Source organism: Periplaneta americana, chromosome 2, assembly GCF_040183065.1.
Source record: "Periplaneta americana isolate PAMFEO1 chromosome 2, P.americana_PAMFEO1_priV1, whole genome shotgun sequence".
Taxonomy (NCBI): domain Eukaryota; kingdom Metazoa; phylum Arthropoda; class Insecta; order Blattodea; family Blattidae; genus Periplaneta; species Periplaneta americana.
The window spans coordinates 48,212,950-48,235,083 of record NC_091118.1 but is presented as its reverse complement, the minus strand read 5'-3'; the positions used below and the strand labels follow the sequence as shown (position 1 = coordinate 48,235,083).

The window sequence follows — 22,134 nt, the reverse complement described above, 5'->3', positions numbered from 1 at the left end:
TAGAACTGTAACAACATAACACACAATGCAGGAATTGGAGTTGTTTGGAAAACAAGATGGCGATCTCCATGGCAACGGTTTCATCTGACGTCAGACTTCTTATTGATCTATCCCTTTCTGTCGTGAGTCCTTCAATATCTTAGCACAAAACCGAACGTTTCAGAATACTGCGATCTGGGACAACTGAGACGGTGCATGTTTGCATTTGTTTCCCGTTAAGATCCCGATCTAAATGTTGTATGATCGGAAAGAAAACATTTTAAGAAATATAGTCCTACCAGTATTTTTCTCGGAATGTTAGCTACCACGTCGGAGTATATATTAAACTTTCTCTTTAAAATACGTAATTAGGTACCTAAAATGAGGGTAATGTATGGTCTATTTAAATAGGCCGTAAAATTGGTACCAGTAATGTCACATTAATTACAGACGCGTACCTACTGTTAGTATTATTTATTAGACCTACATAATTTAATACTGAACATTCTTTCTGACATAGGAGACTGCCTAAATAACAAATATAATAGGGCTACAAAATTTAAATTTCTTGATAAGATTGTAACAGTAACAATGATTAAATTTGATGATACATAGTATGAGAAAAATTATGATAAAAAAAAAAAAATATATATATATATATATATATATATATATATATATATATATATATATATTGCTCTTCAGTTCATACTACATGATATTAGTTATACTTATAAATGACTTTTAAGGAATCCGCAGGGCCATTGCCGCCCTCACATAAGCCCGCCATCGGTCCCTATCCTGTGCAAGATTAATCCAGTCTCTATCATCATATCCCACCTTCCTCAAATCCATTTTATATTATCCTCCCATCTACGTCTCGGCCTCCCTACAGGTATTTTTCCCTCCGGCCTTCCAACACTCTATATGCATTTCTGGATTCGCGCACATGTGCTACATGCCCTGACAATCTCAAACGTCTGGATTTAATGTTCCTAATTATGTCAGGTGAAGAATACAATGCATGAAGTTCTGCGTTGTGTAAATTTCTCCATTCTCCTCTTTGCCCCAAATATTTTCCTAAGAACCTTATTTGCCTTAACTCTGCCAGGTTAAATAAATCATTATTATTATTATTATTATTATTATTATTATTATTATTATTCTCAAACATCCTTAATCTCTGGTCTGTGGATAAGCTTCGGGCTTCTACCGCATTGTCTTGGTGTTGGTGGCTGACGTTTCGACTGCTGTGTTGTGGTCATCTTCAGAGCAGTTGGATAAGGAAATAGTCTGCGAGATGACCACAACACAGCGGTCGAAACGTCAGCCACCAACACCAAGACAACGCAGAGAAGCCCCGAAGCTTATCCACAGACCATGTACACCAGCCGCGGAAGCCTACACGAACACCCTTAATCTCTGTTCCTCTCTTAAAGTGAGAGTCTAAGTTTCACAACCATACACAACAACCTGTAATATAACTGTTTTACAAGTTCTAATTTTTAAGATTTTTTGACAGAAGACTCGATGACAAAAGCATCTCAACGAAATAATAACAGGCATTTCCCATATCTATTCTGCGTTTAATTTCCTCCTGAGTGTCATGAAATTAGTATAACCGTAATAAAATTAAAATGTTGACTACTGTGGCAATATTAGTAATTCCAGATATAATTTCATTCAGCTTTTGAGGCATGTGGAACAAAATGCCATATATCTTACTTCTCAAATATTATTCAAAATGTGAAATGTTTGCGAAGGATTTTGACATTCCCACCATACTTGATATGATTTGACGACTGTTCTTAACTGACTGCAAAAAATGATACCGATAAAGTTTTACTGAGTTCATCATGTTGGTATGGACTTGTCATTTCTCTTTGTCAGTGTTTACAAGCTGTTATGCCTTATATAAAAGGATTGTACCTTGTGAAGAATAAGTGTATGACAGTGTATGAAAATTCTGGTGAATGTTATTTCCAATGACGAACACAAATTGTTTAATACAAACATTTTAATAAATATCGTATTAACAAACTATATTACAATAAATAGAGATACTGCACTCTAACAAAGTATGAGTCAGAAACGCATAACGGAAAGTAGGATATCCTTTATTTACAGGTTTAACTATAAATCCAAAATGATTACAAGTACAATTTGTAATTATATTTGCAGGAGTGAATATAATATTCTTTCCTCAACACTTTCTTGGGTTAGCTGGTATACCTCGACATTATTAAGATTATCCTGACACCTATACAGCCAATAATAATAACAATATCGAATACGACTAAACAAACTAGGTTGAGTTATAGCATCGACACAGGCAATGTTAAACTATCCCAATATAAAGGGGAGGGGAGGATTCTGGGCATGTAGGTCTAACATTAACAATTTAGAATAGAGACTAAAAAAATCCGGATAAGGTTTTCATAGTACTTACACAATTCACAGGTGTTATCCAATACTAGTTTTATCCACCAAAAATTCCATCGACTTGCAGGCCTTCAGGAAAGAAATTTAATACTCAAACTATTTAGCTAATAATGCGTTTTCAGACAAAAGTTTTCAACAAGAATTCATTCAAGTCACTTAAGGGGACGTCCTACTGAGTTTTGGCCATTTTCTTCATTTTTTAAATATGGTGCCAAAGCTTACAGTTTCTTGAGGAATACTGTAGTGAAGATTTCATCGCGATGTCTTTATTGTAAGTTAGGAACTCAGTTTATCTCATATAAGTTGTCACTTTATTCAGAATGCATATTATAAACTTCAAAAGGATTTGACCGAAAATCAGTTTTTTTTTTTACATAGGCCTACCGTACTAGAAATCAGATATACAATCACAACAGGTTTGTGCATGAAATGCTGCATTCATTTATACATACGATTATTATTAAAAAAGGTTTGATTTTTTATACCGGGCAATGAAAGTGAAAAGCAAAAAGGGGGGGGGGAAATCAAATGTCCATAGTAAGTATTTATTATTTTTTTTTACTAATGATTAATTAAGTATATTGGCCAGGAAAAAACCAATGCATCATTTCATTAAAGGGAATCTTAGCTTCATTCTAAACTTTTAGGAAATTTATTATCTTTATGTGAGGCCCAAATATATGTTTACTGAAAACATAAATTTATTTTTAAATAAAAACTTTTATTTCTGGGCACAGTTTTCAACACAAAAATTTTAGAAATATTATGCATATAAAAGTTAGCAATATTTAATAAATGTAACATTTGGAAGAAGATATGATAAAAGTTGTAGAAATTTAAAAAAAAAAAAAAAAAAAAAACAGTAGCAAGTTATCTCAACACAGAAGTATTGCAATTTCATATTTTTCATTGAAATGTCTTCTGCTAACACAATAGAAAAGATATTCTTATTGATAAGGAAAATAAATTTACAACAAATCTTTACAGTGATGCACTGCTTGTAGGCACGTTGAACTCAGGATGATTCATTCACTATCCCAGCCGCCAAGGGGGAGGATGGGAGGACATGTAACAAGGAGGCAGGTGGTCGGTTACATAAGCTGTATTCAGTCACAGTTGTTTCAACATTAATTCCTAAGTGAAAATGTTAGTAACAGAACAACAACCCGAAGATTAGTGAAGAATAAAAAAAAAATCTAGCAGGCCTCGGGTTTTCACCAAATAGAAATTAGATGAAATGCCAGGCTCGAACAATTTTCGCGAAAATCTTTAAAACGCCTAGCTCAGGATTAAGGGTATCCAGCAACGAACGCAACCAAGGAACTTCACTTAATCGTACAAAACACAAGTAAGCATAGACGCCAAGTTTTCTAAATTATTTGCGGAGTACAAACATAATGGTCAATGCCAACTGTCTGATAGATTCTTCACAATAAATAATTAATTGACCTGAAAATCTTACTCGTAATGAAATGAGTATTAAAGGTATTAAAATGTCAGCGTAAATAATTACAGTATATATATGTATATATATATATATATATATATATATATATATCTAAAATGAGATTATTCACCGTATTAGCACTGATAATGGAAACTCAAAGCTATGATGTGTTCAGACTTTTTTATAAATCGTCAAGAGACGTTGCAATGTTTAAACTTCATGGTACTGTAACATCACATTAAGAATGGACCATGACTACTGCAAAATTCCTGGACTGAAAAGTTGTTTTGATTTTTTGCATTAATATTAATAGTAAGACGTAAAAACTGGCACAGTGACAAAATATATTGAAAACACATGGAACATATTTAAATCAACATGTTTCACTCTAAGTTAGTAAAGGTATTTTCCATTCTAAAGTTATAAATTAACCTAAATTTACACATACAACAATCTATTAATGCCTCTGATACACGTCAAACGTGTTGTATTGCACTGAAATCTAGTCAAGGAATTTGTTGGCAATGTGGTCGATATACATGGGATTATCTATCTCACAGTGAACATGAAGCACAGGTTATTGGGACGATCTTGTCTCATTGCCGAATGGAATAAACTTTAAGATAGCATAGAGCCTAAAGAAGGAGCACTCTAAGTATATATGGGGATTAGAACTGTAAGGAAGCATTCGACAATTCTATTGAATTTGAATTCACAGCAAAGTATCATAGCTGCAGCACTGATTTTTTAGTTTTTTTTTTTTAATTATGTTATTGAAACTCCAATTTTACAATGCATGGGGCAACAATACCATTAGCAGTGAGTCCCTTGGAAGCACTGTATTCTAGCAATGACTTCCTCGTGGGCCCATGTCCTCTTGCCTCCATGTGGTCTGTTCTATTCTTGGCGTGGTTACGGGACCAATTTAACCGGGAAGAGTGCTGCTTTGGGCGAGGCAGTGTGCGTTCATTAGTCGCTGCACAACCTTAGGCTGGCAATACTGCATCAGATATTGTCTTCGACCATTCTATGTGACGGTGATTACATGGATCCTTATGAGACAAAACTGTCTTGTCTAAGGCTTGCAGCAAACTGCATCGGACATTCTGCCTCAGACAGGACTGTTTTGTCTCCGACCGTCCAATGTGACGGTGATTACACGTGTGGTTATGAGACAAAACCGTCCTGTCTAAGGCCGGCAGCATACTACATCGTATATTCTGTCTCAGACAGGACCAGTGTCGTGGGGTGCAATTTTATATGAGGGAAGCACTAATACAAATTTTTATATGTAGCCTGCAGTACAAAACTCTGATAGCAGCGAAATCACGTAAATATATTTGAAGACCAAAGCAATTCTCCTCTTTTCAGCATCAAAATCATAGAACGGAAATAAACAAATCCGAATCGGCCAGTATAGGCGCCTCAAACTAAGAATATAAGTAACGAATTTGCTTCAACCAAGGCAGGCACTAAGAGAAAGAATTTTGTAACATTTTAAGGTGAGAGAATTTATAGTTCTCACGATTAAAATATAATTTCTGCAATAAATTCTTTTTTCTTTTTTTTCGCTTTATATACAGGAGAAGCAATGCTTCCCTTGCCTTCCAGGTACGATACGCCACTGGACAAGAGGGGTTTTATCTCATAAGAATGTGTGCAATCACCATCTCATCAGACTAAGACAAAACCGTTCTGTGCAATGCAGCCTGCTGCTAAACTTAGATACTCACTATATATACACGTTGTTAAGCATTTCGTCTGCTGAAAGCTCTCTCTGTCACAGCCTCCCGCATATGTTTAAAATTGCCAAAATGTAACTCGAAAATGACACAATTCCATGATTTTTACTCCCCATGACGACATAAGTGCACTTTCAAATGATTCCATTGTCTAAAGTCCCTACCACATAAGTCACATCTGAAAGGCTTCTCACCTGTGTGAATGCGTTCATGTTCTTTCAAATAACTCGAATGTCCGAAGTACTTGCCACAAACATCACATTTGAATGGCTTTTCACCTGTATGTTTGACAATATGTCGCTCTAAACTTCTTTTGAACCAGAAACTCTTGGAACAAATATCACATTTATACGCACTATCGTCGTTATGTGCATTCATATGATAAGTTATATCTTTATTTGTTACAAATCTTTTCCCACAAATATCACACTTCAAGAGTTTCTCTTCCGAATGAAACCGCATATGAGCTTTGACACTTTGTGCCTGTGTAAATCTTTTCATACAGATATTACACTTGAATGCCTTCTCACCAGTATGAGTTATTGAGTGTATCCTAAGATGATGCTGATGTAGAAAGCTCTTACCACATACGATACATTTAAAGAATTTCTCTCCTGTGTGAGTGAATTCGTGTCTGCGAAGATCATACCGCTGTATAAAACCTTTAGCACAAATGATGCATTTGAAAGGCTTGTCTTCTGTATGAGTTGAAGTGTGTCTTTGAAGATCACAACGATATGTAAAACCTTTATCACATACTTTGCACTTGAAACGTTTCTCTCCTGAGTGAATATGTCTGTGTTGCTTGAGATGCCGCAGTTTAGTGAAGCCTTTGCCACAAAGTTCACACTTAAAATGTCTGTCGTCTGAATCCTGATGCGATTGCCCTGTCCGTATTTGTGAAGGTGTGGCACTGATATGTTGTGTATCACTCTCTTGGCTTTCAATGTTAGCATAAGAGTCAGACGAAAAACATCTGTAAATTAATTAACTATCAGCATCACAAGAGCAAATACAAGTGTCACAGTCCAGTTGGGAATAGTTCACATCAGTAAAAATCATATGATGTAATAAACTGTATATGAATAGAAATTATGTATGAAGCTCTTACTCTGGTATTAGGTAATTACAGCTCATGGCCACATTGCCATGAGATGGCGGTATCAAATTATTTAATACCAATGTTTCTACAAAATCGAAAAATAAATTTTCGACAATGAAGTACAAACTCTTTAAAACAGTAGCTTTCTGCCCTAACAACTATTCCAAGTCAGTTCCAAATTACACCATCATACACCTCTGATTGAGGTTCTGGCTGATATGTACATCTATTATCAGACAGTACATCTCACTTGCCGGTATGTCAGAGGAAGAACAATTGTTTATATGCATCTGAAGTCTGACTAGTGTAATATGTTACTAGTCAGCGATCTATGCAATGGAGGGGGAAAGGAACTGGCCACCCTACCCCATTATCTCGTGGCGTAGTTGCAGTGGCGTAGCCAGCGGGTGGGCCAGGTGGGCCCAGGCCCACCCAAAAAATATGCGAATTTTTGCGTTTTTTATAAAACATACTCAACATTAAAACTAAACCATGGATCAAGGGCAATAGTTACAGTCAATAGCATTAAGGTAAGAACTAAAAAGTGCGTTCATTTCTTCAAGAGCCAATTTAACTGTGTTGGGTTGGGCCTAAAAAAATTGTCTGGCAGCGATAAAAAGCACACTGTGGAGGCTACTGAATTGTTACATCAGCTAGAAAAATTGTACATCTTATTTTATTTGGTATTTTTAGACGATATTCTTGCTCTTGCAAATTCATTATCGGAAGCACCTCAGACTCCAAAAATGAATATTAGTACATGTTCGTCCTTCATTAAGACAATGATATAAAACTTTTCAAGGATCTGAAACGAAAAATTCGGCAATCATGTCAAGCACAAGACTTTTTAATCTAGCAATTCTATCCATTGAGCGGGAGAAAAGTTGGGATTTGTTGAAGGACCTATCATCAGTGATCGACAGATTCGTTGCAAGGAAATCTCGACAGCTCCAGTTCACCTTATGAAGCATTTGTATAGATATGCCTTGCATCATTGTTTATCATAATTTTGCATGTTATTAAATAAGACTTCCGAGAATGAGTTTCAAGAGAGTTGACGGCAGCGGCATTGCCAGTAGATGGGTCAGGTACTTTCTAAACCCTGCACATCTGGCGCACCCAAAATAATTAGTCTGGCTATGCCACTGCCTAGTTGGTATCACTTTTGAGGTTCAGACCTGTGTTCGGACAGTTGATTAAACTACAACAGCATCATATTAAACACGAATGTACATGTGTGTGGGTACGAAATCGTGGATAAAAAATTAGACACACCTACATCATAAAGATTTACTTTGTGATGTTAAGAGAAAATTAAGTTAATGGTGAACTTAAAAGAGGGATATTAAAGACATATTTGATAGATATAAACCTTTATTTTGATTCATAAATTCATTATGTTTGCTGTTGCTCTTTTAAATATAAAGAACTAATCTGTGAAGAGGTGGAGTATGAGAACAGCGTGTATTACTACTATCTGCTTTGTTGCAAGTTTCATTCAGTAGACAACACAAAACGAAACTTACGTATTCGAGCATGCAAAATGTGCACACATAGAAACATACATGTACATACATTACACTATTTTATATATCTTGTGTGGTGGTAGCATAGGGTTGCTGTATTTCCGTTAATAACAAATAAAAAAGGTATAACAATAGCACACATCCTAGTTCTAAAATGTGTCAAAAGATTCTCTAAAACTGATCATTTCATCATGAGGATATAAAACACGATAAAATGGTTAGTGAGATAACTCAAGCTTGACTGCATGAAGATGAATTTCGAGAAACTACAAGATATTTTGTCTTGTCAATATTAATCCGCAAACTAGATGGAGTTGTAACACTGCAGAGCTTCAGAGTAAGAATTCTGATATCTTTATTTTCTCCCAGTAACATTAAATCATCAGCATAAGTTGATATATTAATTTTGTTTCTTAATTTTATAAAAAAATTCAGAGATTTGATTGATGAAATTTATTTTCTTTATTATTTAGTATTTACGACGCTTTATCAGCATCTTAGGTTAGATAGCATCTGAATGAGATGAAGGTGATAATGCCAGTGAAATGAGTCCGGAGTCCAGCACCGATAATTACCCAGCATTTGCTCATATATTGGGTTGAAGGAAAACCAGGTAACTTGCCCCGACCGGGAATCGAACCCAAGCCACCTGGTTTCGCGGCTAGTCGCGCTAACCGTTACTCCACATATATGGACTTCTTTATTATTAAGTTTAATAGTACATGTGGCAATGAGTCCCTTTGTTTAACTCCTGTATATACATTTGAATGAGCAGACACATTATTTTGCATTTTTACTTTATACTTGACATTGGTTAGGTACATTCATATCAAGTTAAATTAATTTCTTTGGAATCTGCGATTGAAAGAAGACCTGTAAAGATTGAGTACGATGGCATTTTGTTCTCGGTTGAGCAATAAGGAATTCTCATAATTTGGGATGATGATGATGATGATGATGATGATGATGATGATAATAATAATAATAATAATAATAATTTATTTATTTATAATTAAATTAAATACTACTGATGATGTTACAAGTAATTGTATTATCAGCAGCCTACATATTTTACTGTAAACGATTTCAAATTACAAGCCTCAATTACCGATACTGAAGCATTTTTTTTATTATTTTGTGTAATCATAAATTTTAACATGTAACAAATTATGTAACCTGAAGATGCCGAACAAACAGACGAAAACGTCAAATAAATATATTTTATTGGTATGTTATTAGGCGGAACTGGTTAATGTATAGATATGTGAATAAAAATACTGAAGCATTGCCTTTATAGTGTGTATTCGTTGTCTATAATGACCTCTAACTTTTTATCCCAAAAAGAAGCTGAATCAAAGAAAAGTAAGACATAAACTGATATCTTGTACCATTGTCCCTACCTTCCTGCCAAGTCATTAATCTCTTCCATCACATTTGGTATCAGCTCCTCTTTGACTACATCCTCATTCCACGTCTCTTCCTAAATAAAAAAAAAGTCATTGCTGTATTACACTAGTCACAGTATGAGCACAGTCTAGTATATAGTAACGAAACTCAATATGTAGGAAATATGCATCCATAGATAGTTGCTAACCACTAGGATCGCTACTATCGCCCCATTAGACAATGCAAAATAGTACTGGCACAGTCTATTGTTCCTAGTACCCTCAACAACTCAAGCTTCGTGACTGTATATACTAGACTGTGGTATGAGGAAGTGATACAAAGGTATTGCGTAAACAGATATACGAGCAATGAAAATTATTTCAATTCATGCTTAATAGCAAGAAATTGGATTATTTGAGTTTAATCATAGTATTATATCACCGTATTTTCGTTTTTATGGCATTGAGAGTAATTTTTATTTTCAGTACTTTCAGTTTTTCTATGTTTACAGTACCTTCTCTACAGCTTATGCTAAAAGTTCTCGCTATTTACAACAATACTGAGAGTCAGTCTATAAAACTTCTTAAAAAAATTGCCTCACAGCCAACAACAAATTATCACTTACAGCATAAATATAATATTTATTACCTATACACAATTTTCTTCGGCTCAAATATTAAATAATGCATAATGAAGAGTGGAACTGAAGTACTCAGTAAACAAGAAGAAATTCCATCTCAGTTGGCAGAGCACTGGGTTCGAATCCTGATGATGACAGTCTTATTAGTAATGGACAAAGGCAAGGTTGATGAGGGTTTTCTCTGGGATCTCTTGTTTCCCTCCATCATTTCACAATCAGTTTCCATTTCCAATATATTCATTATCATCATTACAATAGCATTAATCAAAACAGTGTCAGTGTGATGTAGTATTGTGACTGTGTGCAAATGGTATCAGTTTCAGGAAGCATAATATGCTTTCAGAGGAAGGCGATTAAAGGGCTGCATCAATAGCTGGCATCTTATAACCGAATCATGATATCTACAAAGAAAGTGACCATAATGACTTCAATACACATTCCTATGTAAAGGAATGAGTCCATTTAAGGCTGTGATGCCAGTTTTACGGTCCCTATCTGTACAAAGCTGGGCGAGAAAAAAAAAAAACAGGAAGAAAAATGTTTTGTGTTAGTGATTGCTTGTGTGATAATTTCATATCTTATGTGACTCATCATCATAAACAATGTCAATAGTTTGTATAAATTGAAAATGGCGGATTCAGAAATAAACATCTTATTACCACAAATAAATTATCATCTTCTTTCTTGTTTCATAAGTGCATAAATAAAGAAAGATTAATAGAATCATGTCAACTTACCTCGGCTTCAGACTTTGCCACAAGAAAAGGACAGAAAACCTCATTTTCTTCACTTTTGATGTCCCACACGTGATCATAGCTCGGGTTGAAAGGTTCCACCTTAATCTCGTTCACATCCACTTTCAAGAAATTGCCTGGCTGCACATCGAAAAAAAAATATATATATATAATAAAGAAGTAAATTATAGTTAGGTCATTAATTGGTATGCAATATATTTTTATAATGCAATCAAAGGAACATAGAAATCACGTATTCACCATTGTTAAGGATTTTTCTTCTTTTCCATTAATGGCATTCTGCGAATTCAGTGGATCTGTATCGTGTTCTCCTTTAATCTCATCCATGACATCTGAAAAAAAAAAAATCTTAAATCTTCAATTGCTCACAACACTGTTAAAATGATAGGCATCTGGTATCTATGAATATCAAATAATACAGTAGTTTTGTTGTACAAGATGCTTTTAGTGTGACACTCCTTCAGGAATTGTCAGACATATAACAGGAATAATTTACCTTAAAATTAATGGTATAAATTAATTACCGGTACTAAAAGGAAATAAAAACCGCATAAATTTATAATGAATTTCAATGTAAATACACTTGCATTTTGACGCTGAATGAAACAATTAGAATTACCTTCGTATTATTATTTGGTTGTAGCGGTGTAGCCCTATATTAAAAAACATGCTCTAAGTCTGTACACATTGAAAAGCACAGTGGTTGATATACAGTAAATGTCCCTACACTCACTACATTAACATTGTTTAAAAGAATATTAATTGCTTCATTTGCTTTTGTTTAATAGTTCTTTGTTTGTTGAAACATAATAAAAACATTCTCTACATGACTTCGTCTTTACCAAGAGTTCTGATTTTACAAGTTCTGTCTCATCCAGTTCCTCTCGTCAGTCCAGAGATTCTTTATTTAAAAAAAACACGCTTCACATGAGCATTACTAATTGAAAGAGCATGTATATGTTCAACAGTTTTCTTTACGTTTGGCACACTACGTGTCTTCAAAACAGTGTCCCAGTGTCTTGAGGAGTTGGTAGATCTTTCAGTATCGGCATTATCTCTTTCAATAGACAATACTCTTGGTACAATGGCTCACCATTTTCAAATTCCAGTTATATATTAACATGCAATATTTTTACAATTTCAATAAGGACACTGAATATGAAAGTATCATTAGGCTTAGAAAAGTGATTATCTCCTAGCGTAATTGCATAATGAGTGATCCTTTGCTCTTGTCACTTATAAGGCTCCAAGCAGACTTCGGACTGTTGACTATACATAACTATACATACATACAATAGACAGTACAACAGCAACAAGCATTTCCAATAGCAAACTACAGAGAGTCGCGATATGACCTAGAAGTTAAAGTGACTATAAATAAATACAGTTAAAAAAAACTTAATCGATACATACGAGTATGCCATTACACAGAAAGAAAACTACTTTCATTCAATACGCCTACGTTATTTCCTAACATCAGATCTAATTTGATCAATAATACTAAAATAAAGAACAAGCTCCATAAAAAAACGTAGGTGATAGGATATTAACTCACGCATGTTTTCTTCCACACCTACAGTTCGATTATTTAGTCCTGACAGTGCCGGAGATATGCGCCTGGGTCAGGCGAGTCCATTTAGTTATGCCAAGGGGTGTATGGGTTGTCTTGTCTTCGAAGCGATCGGATGTCATGCGTGCGGTAGAGAGGTATGTTTCCAGTACAATTAAGCTGTACTGCATTCCTTTAGTGACAGCTTTCCCCACTACTCCTATTACTTCCCCTCTTTCGCTTCGCTGAGCTGTCAGGACTAAATAATCGGTCTGTACACTCGTTCCTATGCTTTTCCTATTGCATTTGGTGCAATAGCAATGAGGTATCATGGCGTGAACTAAGTGCCCCGTTACCAAAACATATCTCCACTAATACGTTTCATACCGTATTCTTTATCATAATTTTCTGTTCATTTCCTGCAGAATGAAGGGTGAAAATATGAAATTCACACAAATTATGTAGGCTACACAAACCGTTCCTTACGTGATAATACGTAATCACGTAAGCAACGATACAAACATACCGGTATACGATGCATTTTACGTAATATTTTCATGACTTCATACCAGACCGGTATGAAGTCATGAAAATATTACGTAAAATGTTAAAGAAACAGATGACGAATACCGTACCTTCCATTTCAAACTTTCTTTCCCACAATGTCCTAAGCTGTGTACCGCATAATTCGTTTGTTTTCTTACTTTATTTGTTGACGTGCGGAACGAGCGGACGACCCCTTAGCGATCCTAATGCAGTGGTCGAATATAATACAAAATATTGCTGAAACGTCACAAAATTAAACCCCTTATGATAAGGAGTGAGTAGGGTTTACGTAAAAATTTTAAGCAGAAAATTTACTACCGCCGAAGATCGTAATCAATTATTCCGTACTTACATTGTTAATATTCTACGAAAATTATTATCGTTCATATGAGTAATATACAGCGCTGTGGAGTAACGGTTAACACATCTGACCGTGAACACGAGCGGGCCCGGGTTCAAATCCTGACAAGTTACCTGGTTGGGGTTTTGCCTCAACCAATTGAAGGAGAATTGCTGGGTAACTTTCGGCGTTTCCCCATCATTAATTCACATATCATCCACACCATAGTCCGGATTAAGTTCACAGTGCAGCATGCTGTATTTGTACAAGAGCGCGGCTGTTCACATTCATTCACAGAGAGAGAATATATACAGTATTTACATTTTAGAAATTTAAAATTGTTTCATGGACAGACAAATCCTATTGGTCTTGTTATGAATTTTCCTTCCGAAAAGCAGTAATTCATAATCGAATTAACAACAAGAGAGGATACAAGTAAAATATAATTAAGATGAGATGAAAATTGGTGGAAGAAATAAGGAAAAGGAGAAACACACGCGAGGAATGAATTTAGAGTAAGGCATAGCCTTGTCCACTGCTGTGGAGTAATGGGTAGCACATCTGGCCATGAAACGAGCAGACCAGGGTTCAAATCCTGGTTGGGGTTTTCCCTCAACCAACTGAAATAGAATTGCTAGGTAACTTTTGGTGTTGGACCTCGGACTCATTTCGCCATCATTAATTCACATATCCTCATCATCCATACAATAGCCCGGGTTAAGTTCATGGTGTGACATGCTGTACTTGTACAAGAGTACAGTCGTCCAGCTATCCAATCATTCACAGAATAGGAGTGATAAGCACAATAAGCCTCAGGCTGTAGTATAAGCCTTTGGGTCCCTCCTCTGTACAAGAGTGAGAAAAAAAAAAGGCATAGCCTTACGAATGGAAGGGGTTCAAGTTAGATTCTCTCACAACATGGCTCTTCCACTGTTTAATGTCTCTCCTGATTCTGGTGAAACTGCAAGTTTGGTCTGACTGAGGGAATTGAAGCTCTTACAGGAGATCTCGGTAAAATGATTAAAAATACAAACACCAATTGGGAAAAAGAATCATTTACAAAGACAGGAAGAGGGTTAAAGTCTCAGCTTCTATTGGATCAATTATTTTAATGGCTTACTTTCTGAAAGCCTGATGAGAGTACGGATTCCTCCAATGGATATGAGATAGAAAAATTCTCAGGTGAAGGGATTAATAACAATGAGCAACAGAAAGTCCGTTTGGGGGGGGGGGGGGGAGAAAAAACAGATCACTTGGTAGAATGGTGAGATCTTTTACAACTCATTGTATTCAGTATTGACGGGACCTTACCTCTCCAACTAGCCATCTTAGAGATGACAGACAGGAATGAGTGTCCTATGTGGAGAAATTAGACTTTACTGTCATTATGGAAATATCAATAAAAGAAGTTGAGTTTTTCCAGAATATACTATTTGTACAGTAGTGGCAAAAAACCGGACCGACCCTTGTAGCTGATTTCAGAGCCTTGTTCACAGTGACAGCACGACAGAATGGTAACTAAGACTTTCGTGGTTCGAATCCTGCCTGGGAAGGAAACTTTTTTTTTGTTCCTTATTCAAATTTATTCCCAATACTTTTCGATTGCAGTGATATTTACTACTTAATTAACTTATTATTCCCAGAAAATGAATTTTACCAGCTTATTTTCTAATGGCTTTCGAAATGGGCTATGCCAGCAGTCGAAACTACAACAATTTCAATAGATTACTCGCTATCTTGTGAATGTGGGCATAGCATGTGCAGTGGCTCATTTCAGGGACTTTGATTATTCCGTCAGTCCGGCTTTTTTTTGCCACTACTGTACAAAGCAGTGGAGATCGCCTTACCATATTTTCTTATCATACTCGTATAAATTATACCATGAGCCACTACTAATTTGTAAAACTTCTCTTCGTTATTAGTAAACTATAAAATTTTACGTTGACAACTGACATTAGAATGGGATGAGGAAATTGGAATGAGACGGGACAACATACAGTGAAAACAATTATTTGTAAAAATGTACTGCAGAACAAATTTGTATTTGTATGACTTCTCTTTTTACGTTTTTACAATTATTTTCATACAGATATACAGTATTAGGTACATGAATGAAGGAATGTTGCAGAGGAGGAGGAAATGTAATTTGTTATACAAAACTCATAACATAATTTCTAACTTCCTCAAATTTCATTACTGTCATTGACGCAATCTGATTCTCAATTACCAAGCCTTTTTGTTTATGTTTACTTAGCCTCACGAGTTGTTCCTTTGGTTTGAATTGTAAATTGGTTTAAAATAGTCTGTAAGAGCCGTATTCATAGACATTTTTAGCATGGGCTTCCGGTGGATTATCAGCGTTTTTCGTATTCATAAACCAGTGTTAGCAATAGGATATGATTTGAATTCTGCACTAGTAACCAGTGGATAGCCGGGGCTAGCTTAGTACACTCGTAGCGCGTGCTGCGAAATGTCTATGAATAGCACCCTTAGAGTGTCTCAGGCTAGCAATTTTAGGTTAATATACACTGTGTCCATAAAGTCATGGTGCAGTTTTGAACACTTATAATGGCTAAATGAAACGAAATCAAAGGATGAAACTTACTATGCACTGAAGAGTATATCAAAGAGTTTCTGAAGCATAAATTTTAATTTTGTGCGTGCACAGGTAATGATGCAACACAAGAATGAAGTGAATGGCGCCATTTAGTCAAGATGTGGACAGTGCAAAGGAGCTACAGGACGCTATTACCTGAAAGTCAGATTTGCATAATACATTTGTTACTGTGATACGTTAACAGAAGGCCACAATTTAAGTCACACAGAGTATTGTGTGCACTCATAGTTGAGTTCTGGCATCTTGTCAGCTCACTTGAGTTGTGTGAATACAAAGGAAAAATTGTGACGTTGTCGTGTATGGTTCCTGGGGTAGCTCAGTCGGTAGAGCATTCGCACGCTAAGCAAAGGGTCCCGGGATCGATACGCGGCCCAGGAACAATTTTTCCTTGAAATTATTCAAACCTGCTTTACAGAGAGCTATTACCTGAAAGTCAGATTTGCATAGTGCAAAGGAAAGTTCAATGCATCTTGTGGCTTGCAAAATTTTAATCCGTGACGCATGTACAATGAAGAGCCGTCACATAGAAATAAAATTCATCGGTGGGATAAGCAGCTGAAGGAAACTGGTATCTTGCTGGACCAAAAACGTTCTGGTAGGCCTTTGGTTAGTGACGAATCTGTTGAAGCTATATGTGACAGCTACCTAAGGAGCCTCAAGAAATTGGTGTGTACCTGTGCTCGAAGTCTAGACTTGAAGAAGACTACAGTTCATAAACAAACCACATATATAGGGCCAATTAAACAGTGTTCATGGATTAGATAAGAAACGTACAAAATATATATCACAGTTGTCTGAACACTATTAAAATAAAATAATTATTAAAAATTAATAAAATTCAGACATGTTTTGGAGACTGCCTCTCCATCCTCAGTGACTTTACCACGCTGGCTGGTTCAGGTGATCGACCGCGTTGTAGCGTGACTGACCCAGTCAGTCTCCTTTAAGCCATGCTACAACACGGTCGATCACCTGAACCAGCCGTCGTGGTAAAATCACTGAGGATGGAGAGGCAGTCTCCGAAACATGTCTGAATTTTATTAATTTTAATAATTATTTTATTTTAATAGTGTTCATACAACTGTAATATATATTTTGTACGTTTCTTATAAAGTTCATAAAGTTTTAAAGAAATGTTTCTGTTTTACACGTTATAAACTGTAGTTGTTACACGTTGATAAACTCAAACGATTTGAGTTTGCTGTAAAGATACTTGATGAGATGGAAAATGATGAAAAATTCTTACAGAAGATTGCGTTTAATGATAAGGCCACGGTGCATGTGTGTGGTCATGTTCATCTCCATGAAATGATATGGGAATTTCAAAATCTGAGTGCCTACATTGACTATGAACCCAACACTCCTAAAGTGAGCGTCTGGTGTGCTGTGCCTTCATGCATGATAAAATTATAGGCCCATATTTCTTTACGGAGCAGACTGTGACGACAAACAACTACGGTACCTGACATGTTGCAATTGTATGCATTGCCACAAATTCAAGATGAAAGCGAAGGTGTCATCTTTCAACAAGATGGTACTCCTCCACACTATGCTAATATTGTTCGCGAGTTTCTGGGTACAACAATTCCCCAGGGGTGAATAGGAACGGTTGGAAGAACAGCATGGCCATCACGATTGCCGGACCTAATGCCTTTAGACTTTTACTTGTGAGGCTTTGTCAAGCAACGTGTGTACAGTGTTCGTATCAACATTGGCTATTTAAAAGAGAGAATCAGACGGTATTCACTCTGTTACACCTGATGTCCTTAGTTGTGCGTGGAATGAATTAGAATATCGTTTAGATGTGTGTAGAGCAATAAATGGAAGCCACATCAAATTGCACTGAACAGGATGCAGACTTGGAGAGATTTTCTTTCATTTCGTGAAGTTTCACATTTCTATCTTATTTCACTGCTTTTGTGTGACTATTCAAAACTGCACCATGACTTTACGGACTCAATGTAGTTTAAAAGACATGATTCTATGGAACAATAAGGGTGAAATTGTTTGTCTTATTTGAAGTGTTGCATCAATGAAGTATGTTGTGTCAGTGAAGTTATGGTTTACAGTGGCAGTGAATAGTTTCGATCAGTGATAATTTATAGTGTCAGTGAATTCAGTCAAGGATCTAAATTGAGTGTTGCATGTAAGTGATATAACCGCCATAACATAAATATATGATACCTGCATTAAAACAGTAAAGTTTTTGCTACATCAGTCTCCTGTATTGGAGAGCAAGAAAATTATATGTAATTAAAAACATTAATACGTTCACCATATATTTGTTGACAGATGACTGAAAAAAATTCTGAGGACTTCGCCCTTCACTGCACTTGCAACAATAATTTCGTAGGTTCACAGTGTCGGTTATACTGATGAAAAGAATTAAAATTGTGGCTAATTTCAACTCTGGCACTAAAGGGGTTCATGGAGTGAAAAGTGCCTAATCTCTCTTGCATTACGGGTCATTCACAATGTCGAGCAATATGCAGCACAAATGGGAGCAGACATAGAAGCAACGGATAGCAAATGATAGAGCACAATAATAACTGTATAGGCTGCGCCACCGTTTTTGGCGTGTGAAATAAGTGATGGAACCTTAAGTGCGAATGTTTAACATTTGTAGCAGAGTATGGGTGATAAAGCTGACAATTGTGATTGGCAGATTGTTGCTGATGTGACGTGTATTTAGGAGGAGGTACCGTTCTCAGCAGAAGTGACAACAGAAACTCACTGACTGGACACTGTACTCAACATACCGCAGGAATGCTAGCGCAGGGAAACTTAAATGCGAGTATCTTACTTTTGCCACAGACTGGGCAGCAAGACTGGCAACTGTGGTTGGCAGATTGCTGACGTGACGTGTATAGGAGGTGGTACCATTCTTAGCTACACTATCAACAGATGCTCGCAGACTGTGCATTGTACTCAAGGACACGCGCCAGGAATGCAGCCATCAGCAATAGCAATCAACATGTTTACTCTCAATGCATAAAAGATGGCCACTCTCAGGAATCCCAGCACAGCGAAGATATATCGAATTATCAGGGAAGCAAAGATATACCGAGTTTTCAAGGTATCTGGTAAGAAGAGATGTTGACTGTCATGCTGACGTTTACCTTAACAGCAATTCTATCAGCGACATATTCACGTATAAAACTTGCAGCTGTCACTCTGATCTACTTTCCATGGTAAAAAAAATTTTTTAGCGGGTTATTTTACGACGCTGTATCAATATCTCAGGTTATTGAGCGTCTGAATGAAATGAAGGTGATAACGCCAGTGAAATGAGTCCGAGGTCCAGCACCGATAGTTACCCAGCATTTGCTCATATTGGGTTGAGAGAAAACCATGGAAAAAACCTTAACCAGATAACTTACTCCGACTGGAATTCGAACCCGGGCCACACCTGGTTTCGCGGTCAGATGCGCTAATGGTTATTCCATAGGTATGGACGTAAAACATAGACATCTCCATGTCAAATACTGCTGCCTCACGAACATTTTTGGTAGCAGGGGCATGTAAAAGCACTGACTCAAGGGTATGCTTGGTATTTAAATACCTCGGCACTTAAAGTGTTAAATGCCAATAGAGACCATGTACAACATCATGAAGTATTAAGATGAAATTGCCGAATAGAAAACTCATTCCATGTCATGGTAATGTGGTGTGAGAAGGCAATGCTGCAAGCAGAGTTGCATCTCGCACCATGAACAGGTAATGATAGCACTAGAATCACAGTCAGACGCATTGCACATACCATGCACAGCAAAATTTATGTCAAACACATTACGGAATGGAAGAAGCATGTCCTGCGACAGGTATCCAGATGCCTTCCATGCATAGCGAAGCATGGGCTGGTATTGTGGTGCACTCAACTGGTTGTATATAAAAGAATGCAACTTGAAAATGAAGATCCTGTCATGCAGGTTGACGGCATGCTCATCATCACAACGTATGTGCTCTTCCATGCGTCGTGCAAAAAGTTTGTATTGTTGAAAGAAATAGACATCAAGAGGCTGACAATACTTTGTGGCTTTACGTGGAATGATCTTTATGTGGAAATTTACGTCCATGTCGCTAAAGGCTTTAGCTGGCAAATTCTTGTTGATTTGACCAGAACACGAATTCAGTAACAGAAGGGAAGAGCCTGTAAGTTCCGGTTCCAATACTTTACGCATCCAGGACAGTACAATAGCTTTGGACATCTTACCACTGGAGTTGCAGTCAAATTCTATATTTGAAGGTTTGTTATGTTGTAGTGTTTCGGAAATACATTTGCCAAACTTACCACCAGCTTCCTGAAGGCAGATGTACAATTTCTTTGCAAGATGTCCTGACATGGAAAAAAGCACTTGAATGGTAAAGGAGTGGGTAGTAGATGCAATAGATTGCACAACAGCTTCATTCGTCTTCTCCCCAGTCACTGATAGTGTCTTGTTTGACGCGAGTTCGTATTCAAATTTACTCTTGTCTGTACTGAACACCATGTCGGCATTAATTGCATTGGCAGTAATGTAGTCAGTAACTTCTCGTACAAATTCCAATGCCCTAGTCCTCACTGAAGTATCAAGAGTAACATCCCGCCTGGCAACAATCCTTGTCATCTTGCGTGATGAGATTTTATAGCGGCGTTTGAATTTCTCCAGGAAACATTTGCTGGCTTTAAAACTGGGGATGTCCATTGCAGTAGCTGCTTCCTTTGCCCACTTCTTTAAATGACAGTAGTGAATTAAGAGGCCCATGTTACGCGCAACCTGGAACTGGTTGTACATATGCTGGCGAATTCGTGCAGTTTTGTGTTCCTTCGTACCACCTTTCTCAAGAGCTGTTACTATTTGCCGCACTTTTTCCGGTGGTATTTTGAATTTTCGGGCAGTTGCTGCAATAGTTTTCTTTGCAATTTTCACATTGTCATAGACACTCTGCATGGTATGTTCAGAAAACTGTTCGTGAATGCTTTTCCATGTGACTGTAGGGGGCGATGGTACATAGGAATTGGAACTATTTGACGTATGTGCTCGAGTATCTGGCGTGTCACTATCTTCAGATAATGTGTCCGATGTTTCATCACTATCACGCCACAATGTCTGTCCTTCCAACACGACAGCGCCTCCATTGACATGTTGCTCCAAAAGGCTGTACAACTCTTGTGCGATTCGCCTATCGATATATGTTGGAGCCGTGTTGTCCACTTGGTACTTCTGCATGACCTCATTCATCAGTATTTGTGCCACAGCATAAGGGTTACAAGCCATTTTCCTAAAACACAAAACGTAATTATTCCACTCACAATATTTATTTTAAATGTAGAAATAGTCCTTTACTCGGTATCACATTGCTCATGCAACAGTTAGTGATGTATACAATGCAGGACACCTACCAAGCATGTGCAGTATCATACAATGGTATCATAGGCCTATTCAACAGATACATTGTATTTGACAATTGATGGCTGGAAACATTACAGACGTGCACCCCAATTTTATAAGCCATGTGTTGGGTTACAAGCAATTGCAAAATATTACACTTCACACCTATTACTTGTCCACCACAGAAAGTTTCTTGACTGTTGTCATCAGCAGGTCCAATAGCATCCTTATAATACAGATGTGCATCAGTCAGGTTTATTCGTGTCTGATTTTGTGTGCTAGCAAAGGAATGACGCAAGCTGCTGAGAGTACAGACATGCTCTGACAGCACGTAATGTTCATGTTGCAGTAGGGCAGTAGTGTCAGAGTTGTAAGCTCCAAAACCGGTTGTGGAGCTAGAGAGTGCAGTCAGACTGTGAACTTGCTTATGTCTGTGAAAACACCGGAGCACGCAACGAGTCATAGTGGAGTGCTCCGCTCCATTTAGTCTCTGTCTGACAATGCTGCAGTAGGGTCTCGGATCAGTAGGAACTGTCAGGTCTACTGGGTCTAGGTGCAGAACTCCACCGTGGCGGTCCACATCTGGAGTAACGGTCAGCGCGTCTGGCCGCGAAACCAGGTGGCCCGGGTTCGAATCCCGGTCGGGACAAGTTACCTGGTTGAGGTTTTTTCCGGAGTTTTCCCTCAACCC

At 37.1% G+C, this 22,134-nt stretch overlaps 2 protein-coding genes across 5 annotated transcripts in view; both read right to left on the bottom strand.

Moving 5' to 3' along the window:
- Positions 1-1,315: 1,315 nt before the first annotated feature.
- Positions 1,316-13,318, bottom strand: LOC138693487 (gastrula zinc finger protein XlCGF57.1-like). 2 transcript variants are annotated; one of them, XM_069817492.1, is made up of 5 exons: positions 13,204-13,318; positions 11,260-11,351; positions 11,002-11,139; positions 9,639-9,718; positions 1,316-6,586 (listed from the first exon to the last, which is right to left on the bottom strand). In XM_069817492.1, the coding sequence occupies exons 1-5, from the start codon at positions 13,208-13,210 to the stop codon at positions 5,716-5,718; spliced, it is 1,188 nt and encodes a 395-aa protein (XP_069673593.1). In that variant the 5' UTR covers positions 13,211-13,318; the 3' UTR covers positions 1,316-5,715. The 2 variants fall into 2 exon arrangements, with proteins under 2 accessions (XP_069673593.1, XP_069673601.1); XM_069817500.1 differs by lacking the exon at positions 13,204-13,318 and adding an exon at positions 12,575-12,959 and having other exon boundaries at positions 1,317-6,586.
- Positions 13,319-17,041: 3,723 nt separating this feature from the next.
- LOC138693380 (zinc finger protein ZFP2-like) overlaps positions 17,042-22,134 on the bottom strand; it is a 34,578-nt gene continuing 29,485 nt past the window's right edge. For 2 of the 3 annotated variants that reach the window (XM_069817321.1, XM_069817313.1), the window contains one exon: positions 17,043-21,333. In XM_069817321.1, coding sequence (XP_069673422.1) covers positions 19,716-21,333 — 1,618 coding nt within the window. In that variant the 3' untranslated portion in view covers positions 17,043-19,715. Of the gene's footprint in view, positions 21,334-22,134 lie in introns of all 3 variants that reach the window. The other variant, XM_069817305.1, reaches the window with a different exon arrangement.

Excerpts from the sequence above, each read along its gene's own strand:
- LOC138693487 (XM_069817492.1), bottom strand. Across the intron at positions 11,140-11,259 it reads AAGAAAAATCCTTAACAATG|CCAGGCAATTTCTTGAAAGT; the intron begins GTGAATACGTGA and ends TTCGATGTGCAG. Across the intron at positions 9,719-11,001 it reads TGGCAAAGTCTGAAGCCGAG|GAAGAGACGTGGAATGAGGA; the intron begins GTAAGTTGACAT and ends TTTTTTATTTAG.